The 12,336-nt window shown below is 45.9% G+C and overlaps 2 protein-coding genes across 2 annotated transcripts in view; one reads left to right on the top strand and one right to left on the bottom strand.

Moving 5' to 3' along the window:
- Positions 1 to 12,336, top strand: part of ctnna1 (catenin (cadherin-associated protein), alpha 1) — a 114,543-nt gene that overhangs the window by 48,940 nt on the left and 53,267 nt on the right. The window lies entirely within an intron of this gene.
- lrrtm2 (leucine rich repeat transmembrane neuronal 2) lies at positions 2,914 to 11,814 on the bottom strand (the record flags this gene model as incomplete). Its single annotated transcript, XM_084448797.1, has 3 exons — positions 2,914 to 4,559; positions 5,302 to 5,346; positions 11,730 to 11,814. The coding sequence occupies 3 exons, from the start codon at positions 11,812 to 11,814 to the stop codon at positions 2,914 to 2,916; spliced, it is 1,776 nt and encodes a 591-aa protein (XP_084304923.1).

Below are 12,336 nucleotides of genomic sequence, written 5' to 3'. Positions count from 1 at the left end.
GATGTCGTTCGCCAACACTTATAAAAAATAAAAAAAAAGGAACATTAAAAGAAAATCCACCCTTCGGTTACTTGCTGGATCTTTACTCTAGCAATAACGCTTCTCCACTATGCCTGCTGAATGACGGTAAGAAATCCTCAATTCAGCTCTGTCTCGTTTTTGGAACATGCAAGACGTTTTGGAAAGGCAAGAGTAACACAGCGCTTAGCCATAAATGAAACCGAGACATCAAAATAGAGATACATGGCTGTGGAAATTTGAACATTGAATTTTTTTTTCTCATGATTTGAAACCATACCTATCACAAAACCTTATGTTGTGTAAATACAACCTCCTAATGCGTTGAGAATTTCACCTGTTGTCTGTCAACTCTGTAAGTAAGGATCTGCTGCATCACCTTTCTGGAACAAGATTTGCCATGTAGAAAACAGGTGTGATCTGATTGAATTTCACAAATAAACTGCTGTCCATCTTCTTCTTCTGACTAGTTTACATCATGAATGACGGATGTACTGAGATGTGTTGACAGAGTAGATTTCAGATGCTGTGAGTCAGTCTGGGTGCACAGAAGCTCTAGATTGGCATGCTCACCACAGATGGCACTTCATAGTGCCCTCTCGGGGTCACCTTCCTTCGCCTTGCATCCCAATCACTTCAATCAAGCTGATCCCGGCAACCGTACCTCCCTTCCAGGCTCCTCATTCAAAAGCATCTTTAGGCTTTGTAGCCGACTTGAAATACCGCTCCCTCTTCCTATAGAAGCCAGCCAAATGCTGCACAAGCAGGCAGCCAATGGCCTGCCAAAAATACTAAATGCCATACTTTGTTTTTGCCTCTCCTTTTCCATTGATTGAATCATTATTTTTGTGTTAAGGCTCTGTTTTGTGTTTCTAAGATGGGTAGTAGTGATTAGTTTTGCTGTCTTATTACCAAGGTGAGGTTTAGCTCATTGTATTTCAAGCCAAAGATGCTGTCAGTCAGTGTTTGTCATTCTCATCTCCCTCTGTTTATCTTTGCTCCGTAGAATACCATTACCTGACCGAAAGGACACTCATTGGCTTAGATAAGCTGGGACATTACCCCCTGGTTGCCCCTCTCCATCCTACCATCAATTCCCCCCTATCCCCTCTCTCTCTCTCTCTCTCTCTCTCTCTCTCTCTCTCTCTCTCTCTCTCTCTCTCTCTCTCTCTCTGTCTCTCTCTCTCTGTCTCTCTCTGTCTCTCTCTCTCTCTCTCTCTCTCTCTCTCCCTGCCCCCTACCACCAAACTGAGCACAAAGAGCTGCGGAGCCACGGTAGCTTTAGTCTGATGCTAATGCACATCCTCTCCCTGCTGCATACAAATGTGTCTTGACCCAGCCTCCCTCTTTGCTTATCACAGGAGCTGCATTAGCTCTCAGTGGAGATTTTCCATAGTTTAACTTGGCTTGGCTTTTTCCTAGGTTGCTATGGAATTTTCATGGCTCTTTCTTTCTCTCCCTCTCTCTCTCATCATGACTAAGAAATGTATTATTGATGTCTCTCACAAGAACAGGATCCTTATACAGAGAAACATGCTCTTGTTTGGAGTGAAGGATGGGAAGGATTCTACCAGCGCTATTTTTGAGTGATCATGCAAGCTAAATCTTGCTGGATCACTGGTGTGGGTGACAGAATATTAGATTCTTCTTGCCTGGCCTTAATTGGTTCAATCTTGAGCCTGTCAGACCTTATTAGAGTATGCTGCATCGAGACTGTTCCACCACTGGGCCCCAGGGAAGGATTTATTTCCAGTATGAAACACTCTTTGCAGTGGGGTATTAGTTGTTCATTACTCCCTCTGTACTTGCCACCTTTCTATATCCGGGAATCTCTTATTTGGAGTGTGTGTCTGTTTGTCTATGCTGGCCCCTGGCATGTAGTGTTGTGATCAGTAAACAGTGATGACGTTGGTTAAGCTTTTGCATACACTACACAGTCACAGTGTGCATGGTATTTGTGAGTCGAAGCAACCATCTGCAGGTCATCTTTCTCCTTTGATATGCATAATGATGGTGAGTAAGTTTTTGCACGTAAGGGTTTGATAAATTCCCACTTGAAGTCCCAGCTGAGGGGAGACATCCAGACATTTTGGCTAGGCGAGTGCTGCACCATATTGGACATTAACCTTTCCACGAACAGTGCTAAGCTTTTAGATTTAATGGGAGGCAATAGACTTAACCGAATCAAATTAAATCCGGATACAAGAAGACTGTCATTGGCATTATGTACCAGAGTTGACAGACCTTGCCTGCATCGGGAGAGGAAATGGTCATTTTCCGATTAGCAATGTAGTAATGTTCCCATATTAGATTTTGGTTGAAGACCGATTTAGAGTCTGGCAGTCCTCACTTCATATATCATAGTTAATCATAAAACAAAATGTCAATTGAAGAAAAGGTAAAAATAAATGTCATGATATTTATTTCCCCAGTGATTGTGAGTGATCTACAGTGTCTATCGTGCATCAAATTGACTTCCCTTTCAAGAAACAACACTATCTTGGAAATTAATTTCACCATTAATTAATAGTTTAATCTTCACTTTTATAGACATTTTGGCTAAAGATTTCTTCTCTGTGCTGCAGAATATAGTGACTATTAAAGTAGAGACAAATAAACAGTCTACCGTTTTCCTGTTGAGAATGATTGCCCCAGCTTGATCTGAACAACCTTGCATTCATAGAAAAATAAATTTGTGAATATCTCTTCATCTCTTAACTGTCAAGTCCTCCACCAGTCATCTCAGCATTCAAAAGCTCCCATAGATTCTCAAAGCTATCTTGTAGAAATTATGCTTTTTATATAAACTGGAAAAAAGCAAAACAAAAACAACAAACCCTGTATCGTCTGAAATGGTCAAATGGCAAACCATAAGCTGCAGGAATAAATAAGAGTTCATACTTCACACTCTTTATAAGGCAGCTGCTGACACTTGCACTGCCCATATCCGTTGATGATGACGAGTGCCCCTTCCTCATGACTAGGCTCATACTCGTTATAGGGGACCTGTGTGGCCAGGTCCGTCATCGGCTGCCGTGGCTGGGTCCTCATCTGCCGGCGGTTCTGGATGGCCGAGCAGTGGCGTAACCGGCGCAGGGTGGGCGGGCAGCACTTCCGTGAGATGTACACAACGAAGATGATGAGAAAGAAGGAAAACAGCAGGGCCATAGTTCCAATGATGACCTTCTGGGTGAGAACGGTATTGTCTGTCTCGGTGAAGTCATCCGTGACTGCTGCCCCTTCCACCCTTGTGGTGGTCGCCAGGGCAGTGCGTGGTGTTTGAGTAGTGGTGGTCGTGGTGGTCACTGTCGTAAAGCTCCCAAAATCCTCTGCATAGAAGTCCTGTGTAGGGGTCTGCAGCATAATTCCAAACAGGGAGCTGGTGACCTCTGGGGTCATGGTAGCTTCTGTGGTCGTACTAATGGTCTGAACGACTGGTGCTGAAAAATTTTGACAAAGCTGGAATCCATAAACGGCGTCGAGTATCTCCTCTCCCTGGGCGTACTCAGGATTGTGGCACAAAATTGAGTGTTCCCACCTTCCCTTAAAGGTGCTCAGCCAGGTGGCCAGAGAGCAGATCCTTTTGGTACATTCCCACAGGTTGCTGGACAGCCCGATGGTTCCCAGTGACTGCCACATATCCATGACCAGGGGATCCAGGCTGCTCAGTTTGTTGTTATCCAGCAACAGGATCTTTAGGTTTGGCAGCGTTTCAAACACATCAGGTGTCAGCACACGGATCTCATTTCCTGTGAGGTCCAGCTTCTCCAAGGTGGTCCAGGTCCAGTCCATGCCACAAGTCAGATTGCTGATCTTGTTCCACTGCAGATAGAGAAACTGGAGGGCCACCAGGCGGGGAAAATGGGCCAAGTTGATCTTGGTCAGCTGGTTGTGTTCCAAGTGGAGCTCTCGGAGCTTGATGAGCCCCGCAAAACCATTTCGGGCCAGGCTCCGGAGACGGTTGTTGCTCAAGCCCAGGTACTCCAGACTGCGGCAGTCCCAGAAGGCCCGGACAGGGGTGGTACGCAGTGAGTTGGAGCGCAGATGGAGGATCTGGAGCTTCCTCAGCCCGTGGAACAGCTCTGGCTCCAGCGCCGTCATCTGGTTGAAAGACAGGTCCAGGATCTGGAGATTGATGAGGTGGATGAAGGTTGTGTTGGGCAGCTTGGTGATGCGGTTGGAGCTCAGGTTGAGGTCCTTGAGCTTGTACAGCCCCTGGAAGGCGTCCTCCTGAACCGTTGTGATCTGGTTGTGGTCCAAGTGGAGCCAGGTGAGCTGGCTGAAGCCATAGAATTGATCGGGGCTGAGCTCTGTGATGCTGTTGTGGCGCAGCGACAGCCCAAGGGCCCCCTTTTCCACGCCTTCTGGGGGCGCCTGGAGCCCCTGGGTGTCGCAGTAGAACTGCAGGTCCTCACAGCGGCATTTCTGAGGGCAGGTTGTGCACGACACAGGAGTCGGCGGCAGGCACAGCAGCATGCTGATCAGACATAGACACAGTGCCGCTGGTGTTGGTCCCACCAATGGCCACCTTGAATGGAAACCTGGTTGGGTTCAAAGATAAGAAAATTAACCGTGGGGAGGGAAAGCTAATCTCTGCAGAACACTTAATGCTGATGCATGGTAATACGTTTTTTTTCTCCCCTTCTCTTTTGCGTGTGCGCACTCTTTTTTTCTCCCCTCAGTCTCTCTCTCTCTCTCTGTCTCTCTCTCTCTCATCTTTTACCGGCAGTCCAGAATTGACATGGCAACAACACACCACAGTTGTGTGTATGTAGACAGGAGTGTTGCATGTGTACAGATCAGTTCTTGAACAGCAAGGTCACATGAAAATGTAACGTGTGTGCATTTCAACAGGGATTACTTTTTCACCCTCCCTTGCCATGTATGTTCACCTCATTTTCCTTCCTATTCACTGACATGCTGTAATTGGCCAGAGAGCTGCATGTTCTCGTCCTTCATTTTTCAACAACTCGTTTCCATCCCCGTTCCGAGTCATTGATTTCTTTATATGTACTTTCTCAACATCATTTTAACATGTACTCTTTACAGAGTGTCCGGTATGATTGTAGCTATATTTTCCCCATTGAACAACATATTATCCTTGTAATTTCCTGAGAAATCTTGATTTATCGTATCAATCCCCCAGAAGGGAAGCAAGAAAAGCAAAGACCGCAGTATAAGTATGTGGACAGGGCTGAATTCCATATTAGCCCTCAGACCCTCTCTCTTCGAGTCTTATCCTCTATTCAAATCCAAACCCGCTTGATAAAGGCGCTAACTTACCCATTCTTTTGTGCACATCGGTGGCTGCATTCAACTGTCCTTTTCCTTAGATCCGTGAAGCAGCCAGATGGAACAGAAATCCAAAGGAAAAAAACCCTTTTGAGTGAATTCAAAAGGAATTAGGCGCTTCTGAAATAAAGCAATGTGCAGCCCTCCCAGTTGAAATAAAATCAGACATTCCATGTCCTGGGATGTTGTTGATTCCTATAAATCCCCCTTTTCTCCTGTTTAATCCCAGATTAAGGAGAGGGGTAGATTTTTTCCTCCTCCCAGGAATCCTTAATTTCTGAAGTTGATGATTTGCATCCAAAGCGACCCTGGTGAACGGACCCCCCCCCCCCCCCTCCTCCTCTTTTTTTTTTTCTTGCTCCCTCGTTCCCCTTCCACCGCAAATATGTCAGCTCAATTGGTTAATTGAAGATCAAGCTTCCCCTGTTCATGGCTGGGGGGGTCCTCTAGTCCTAACTTGTTGATGGCAGAGAGAGACCCCTGCTCCGGTCGGCGGCTCAGCCTCAGCACAGCCTCTGGAGCGCAGTGTACGGAGCTCGTCTGTGAGCAGAGACGCAGGGGCAGGGAAAAAAGCGGAGGAGAGAGTTATTCTGTGCTTTTGTTGCAGCCACTCACTGCTACAGAGTGGTGGCAGCCTGGCGTCGATCATCGGTGCTCTTTCTCTCCCTCTCTCTCCCCCTCCTCTCTCTCTCTCTCTCTCTCTCTCTCTCTCTCTCTCTCTCTCTCTCTCTCTCTCTCGCCCGCTCACTCACTCGCTCTCTGCCTTTGCACACAGTGCTCCAGCCTCACTCCCCCCGCCCCCCACATCTTTTTTTTCCTTCCTACTGGCTCGTCACCATCAGAATATTGATATCTCCAACATGTTGCGGCAACTCACTGTTGAAATTAACCAGAGCTGTAAATCTCAGCCTCGCCTTCTTCTTGTCTCTGTGTCTGCGGTGAACATACACACACATGACACATAAACAAAATAAAATTATCAAACAAATGGACATTTTATGAGTCCCTGGACTGTAGGGGGTGGTGGGGGAGTGGGGGGGGGGGGGGGTGAGAAGTGGTGAGAGGGGGCCAGATGGGAGAGCAGAAATATACTTCTAAGTCTTGTCTTTGTCTGTTTGCTATAGAACTGCTAACTTGCTGTCTGGTTGTGATACATAATTCACACATTCTGAGTGCAGTGTTTTAATTTGTGAGCACAGGCATATGATGCATGACCAGCTGCTCTTGACTTCAATCAGAATAGCTTTCAATGCATAATGGACTGGGGCAAATTCTGAACTTGATGATGTGTAGCTGAAGGTGAGGATCCTGGTCATCAAAACGGCATCAATCAATTTGTCAATTAGCTGCTGTCATTTTCAGTGTACGACAGAGGAAAGTGGATTTTTGATTAGCGTTCTTCGAGGCTGCCATTCATGTAGACCAGTCCAGCACCTTGAAGGGTACCACGTCAAGAAATTACGTCTTAGTTCTCTCTCCCTCTCTCTCTCTCTCTCTCTCCCCCTCTCTCCTCGCTCACCTCTCTCACTCACTGAATCATCTCCCTCGTTCTATTAATTGCTGCTCTTGCCTCTCTGCTCTTATCACCCCCCACACCGTTTCTCAGTAGAGCGTCAGTGGGAGAGTGTGGGGTCTGTCTCCCCTTAAAGCCTGATTTAACAATGGGTATTCAGACTGGACAGTAGAAACGAGACAGGTTTTATTAGGCCATGATGCTCCAGCTCTGTCCTCTCCTCCTATGTGACTCCTCAGGGGGAGATTGGAATTGCTCTCTGGTGTTTTTGTTTTAGATATCACCTTTTAGCCCCAATGGAGTTAATGACCTTCTGCATAATATTTGAACTTGATTTGTTGTGATAGCAGTGGGAGGAGCCCAAGGCCCCCTCTGCCCCACCCCTTTGACATTTAATTTATTGCTAGGTAGCACTGATGACCTCCTTACATTGTGGCATGTAGTACGTGTGTATTTCAACTCTTTTTCTTGCATCTGTCTTTGTTGTAGCTTCTTAGGCTATGCCTTGTAGGAACAACTACCTCTTTAAAAAAATTTACTTTTCTGTAGCAGCTGGTTAGTTGCACCATGCTAATTGCCTTTGAATGAAAACTTATACAACGGTTAGTTCTGGTTCTTGATTCTGATTGGCTGGAAGCCGTGTTAAAATACTTTGTAACACACCTGGGACCGCATATCATTCCATTTTCAGTATTAATGCGCCTCCCATTTGATCCAATGCATTGTAGTTGTTGTTGCTTGGCAACCCTTTTGTTAGGGGAACTATTTTGCTCGGCGGAATTGAGGGAATGATGCTTCATTTTTAATAAATGTTAATATTTTACATTGCTGTGTGTTTATTTTACACATACCTGTAGTAACCGTTGTATAAAAGCATTAAACCACTTGAGGCTGTGTGTTATAGTGATTTTATAACAGCTAGGGGGGTTTTAGGCACTCCGCTTCGTGTCGTGCCTAACAACGCCGCCTAGCTGTTATAAAATCACTATAACACACGGCCTCTCGTGGTTTATTGCTTAAATACGCCACAATAGGGCTGCCTGTACCCGATTCAGAATTTTCTCAGTCGAATCCAATTTTGCTGTTCAATACAAAGATTTGACTATTTCTGAACTTTTATTTCTTAGGCTATAAGGCAATCTGAAAATCCATTCCCATGGGTTTCAGTCATGATTTAAACTACATTAACATAGAAAAAATGACAGTCATGGGAACATATTTTGGAGCATTTAAAAATCAATAAAAGACAGCTGCATATGATGCAACATTTGAATTGCGGTCTATTTGGATTACTAACAATGTTGGGCCACTGGATTTGTCCGAATAATGAGATGGGTAGCAGACATGTATTTCTGTTTAAACCAAGCTCTTAGTCATTTCTTTTAATTTAAACATTAAACACGTGTTAATCTCAGTTGTGAGTAGGGATGAGACGGTATGGATTTTTGCATTACGGTACGGTATCTAGTTACACGGTACGGTTTACGGTATTTCACGGTATACGGCATTTCACCTCCCCAACACATAAAAAAACAAGTATTTACTATATATTATATATTAATAGCAAGCTTATATTAAATTACTAAATTAACTGTTGCAAGCAACTTGAAATGTGAAGTTTCAGACGCGCATTATTGTGTAATACCGTAAACGTAATACCGTAAACACAGGGAATGTCACGGTTCTAATACCGTGGACATTTTATACGGTTTCACAGTTCAGGTTTTTATGGTATACAGTCTCATCCCTAGTTGTGAGGATGTCCATTTACATCTCGGTAATCTGACAACTCCACGGAACTTCTTTAACACATCTCACGTTTCTGTGACGGCTCTTCTACTGCTTTACAGCCATGATCTATGCGGTGTCACAATACTGTAACTACATGCAGTATAGGTTCTGTGACAAAAGTCTTCTTGGGTATGACACTACAAGCTTGGCACACCTGTATTTGGGGGGGGGGGGGGTATTTCTCCCATTCTTCTCTGCAGATCCTCTCAAGTTCTATCAGGTTAGATGGGGAGCATTGCTGCACAGCTATTTTGAGATCTTTCCAAAGATTTTCAGATGGGTTCAAGTCTGGGCTCTGACTGGGCTACTCCAGGACATTAACAGACTTGTCCCGAAGCCACTCCTTTGTTGTCTTGGCTGTGTCCTTGGGGTTGTTCTCCTGTTGGAAGGTAAACCTTCACCCCAGTCTGAGGTCCTGGGCGCTTTGGATCCTGATTTCATTAAGGATCTCTCTACTTTGCTCCGTTCTCTTTCCCTAGCAGCCATCACGTTAGCCATCACCCGGCACAAAGAGACTCACTGCCGTGGAAATTATTTTGTAGAAAAAGAAGAATAGTTGGGCATTGGCTAGATAGCTAAGACATTTTGAACCGTGGTATAATTTATTAGCTATCGATATAGTCAATTCAGACCTTGTTTGCTTGCTTGCGCTCTCAACGAACCACAACACAGCAGCAGTCCTTGCAGTTGGTTGCGGGTGCCAGTTTCACTTCACATCAAAGCCACTAGCAGGCTACAATTGTATACTACAACTAACTTTATATTGATATCAATGTAGCACAAATTTATCAATGTAGCACTGTCCAATCTTACGTTAGCAACCGTAACAAGGCACAGGAGGCCTGTCAAGCTTTCAGAACAAGCCCATCAATGTGGCTTGTTCATTGATGTTTTCGGGAAGCTCAGCTCAGTTCAGAAAACATAGGTTACTTTAATTATTAGTTCTAAAATTAGATTCATATTTTGTTTGTCACCCTTTTATTTGTATTAGCCATAGTTATTTGGTTAGACATTTCTTTATCTATGCTGTGAGTAATAAAAATATAGCCTAGTAAGCTAGCTACAGCTGGTTAGCCAAAACAGTGAGCGATAGCTAACATGTTGCTAGCCTACATGTCAAGAGTCTAAGATGTTTGTTTTTTTCGTCATAATCAATGAATAACAAACAAAATATGAATGAAATATTAATCTTTTTTTTATGTTCACCTGTCATAAGCTCCAGATACAGCCCTCTCTATGCTAGCATGCTAACGCTGTAGCTATCTAGCTAGCTAAAGCAGCTAGTGGTGGTAGTAGCCTAGCCAAAAGATGAATAGCCTGAATAAACTCATCCACGGAACTCTTGGACGTGAGACGGGGAGTTCCTCCTAGTACAAGACTGTCAAACCTGCTGCTCTGCTCCTTCGCAGCGACAGGAGCACGACTCCCGGAGCTAACGTTGGCAGAATGAGAATGCATTTTTACCATCTTGCATAGGCTATGCCCCCGCCCTGTTAGATGTGGTGGTGGCGGCGCTTATAGGGCTTAATAAATAACCTTCTTGCTCTATGTTGGTGGTCAAGAGATTTTATTTCATGGTCAAGTGTTGCTTCTCATCTCATGGTATGCTGTTGTGAACAGTGGTTGGCAGGAGCCAGGGCGTGGCCACACATGGGCCACACACACGCGCCTTGCCTCTGGGGCCCACTGTGGCTCCGAGATCCCCTACAGTTTTGCCTGGGGCCGCGAGGTACCCAGTTACCATGTGTGGCCGCGGGGAGGCGCTGTAGGAGTCTTGGCGGTGGAGTGGCTTTGTACCAGCAGAAGGAGGCTTACGGACTCGGCTCCTCTTTTCACCCTCAGGAGGGCTAGCCAGCGGCGGTAGCTGAAAGCAGAGTAGCAGGCAGAAGCGGTATGCAGCATGCACTAACTACAAGCACTACTACCACAGATCTACTGCACTACGCATCACACAACCCTGCACATGTGTACACACACACAACCGAGGGGGGCGGGACTTAGCAAATGGTCAATTCCTGCGTACATGCACAGTCAATCGCAGCCGACGCTCCAAAGAAAGCAGGAAACTTGTGGTGGACCTGTATGTGTAGTCAAAAACCAGTTTACCGCGGGCTTTACTTTTAGCAAAACCTTTGCACACCTGTAGGTCGAGAGGTGCGTCGGAGAAGACCATGGGCCAACTGTAATGAAACTTCCTGCACACTTGCTTTCCTGCAATCAAAAATGATTTATTATGGACAATGTGTTGGTGCTGAGACCATCAGGTGATATGAAAAATTGATGAATATTGTGAAAAAATATCACTTGAAGGTCTCTTGGGGACTTGGGGGTCCTTTATTTTACCAATGTTCCTTACTAAAATGGCATAACTGTGCTTTGAACATAACAAATGCACTGTGGCCTTACAGTAGTTTTGGGCCCTTTTCCTGTGCCAAGGCATTACTCTGGCTGTGAATTACAGGGCACCTGACCCCACGTCATCCTCCTGCTTTATGGAGGTAGACTCCATGTTCTATTGGGACTCTTCCACCTGAGAGGAGTAAACAGCCCTTGTTTGTCTCTGTCGGTATAATACACATTAACTTGTTTCACTTGCGCTAGCTCATCCTGATCTGAATCTAGAAACGCTATTAGAGGGAGGAAAAATAACCAGAGCAAGGACGCTGATTGGGTCTCCAATTAAGCAGCCTGGCTTGGAGCAGAATCAATATCAAAGAGCTTCATGATGATTTGGCCCATAGGAGAAGACACTTTATTTTCATTTAGTTGATATCCTCACAATCCCAGGGACTGCTGCTGGCTGGAAATGTGACATGCCCAAATCTGTCCTCAGGGAGATGGAGACAGAGGGAAAGAGAGAGATGGAGAGAGGGGGAGAAGAAGAGATGGGGACTTACTCTAGCAGCTATCTTAAGATGCCGCAGAGAAACCAACCCCATAATAATGAGCAGCACCTGAGGAGCATCGTTTTAGAAGCTCCCGCAGAAAATGGAATGAAATATAGGCACGAATTAAAGTAGGATTGAATGAAAGGGGGAGAGACCAAAGCAAGTGCACAGCCACAGCACAGCGAGTTTCTGCGGCCAACCGGTACAAAATCAAAGGGAATTAGTACCGTTGGTGCTCCCTATCCTCCCAACTGTGTACCCCCCGGTGGACACGGGGCGAGGGGGAGGAGGGCTGGCCGCTGCCACCGTCATATTTCAATGGCTGTCACTGTGCTGCTGCCAGTAAGATGGTGACAGGGCTGCCTGAGCCCCTCTCCCTCTCCTTCACACCCACACACCCTTTCTCCCTCGCTCAGCTCTCTCACACATCCCTCTCTTTCTATCCCCTCTCTCTCTCTCTCTCTCTCTCTCTCTCTCTCTCTCTCTCCCACACTCCCCTCAAAGATTTACCTTCTCAGTGCACATGAGCAATTTGTGCGGGGCGAGCGAGTGAACTCCTCTCCTCTTCAGCTCTGTCTGACTGGCTGTGAGGCTGAGGAGGAAGAGGGTGACGGCGTTGGCGTGGGGCTGTGCTGCTTAGCTATGTTGCTGGGGGGGGGGGGCTGGAACCCACAGTGTCTCTGCATGACTGCCCCTGTTACGTGGCCCTACTGTAGATAATTAACTGCCTTAACCCTGAGTGCTGGGGAACGCAGCCCTTTGTTTTGCCCTCTGTGCATTTCATGGATGAGTGTGCAGATTCCCGGGGTCTTACCCCTCATCCCCTCTACCCCT

The sequence above is a fragment of the Borostomias antarcticus genome, assembly GCF_949987555.1.
Source record: "Borostomias antarcticus genome assembly, chromosome: 14".
NCBI classification, from domain to species: Eukaryota; Metazoa; Chordata; class Actinopteri; order Stomiiformes; family Stomiidae; genus Borostomias; species Borostomias antarcticus.
This window is presented reverse-complemented; position numbering and strand designations above follow the sequence as displayed.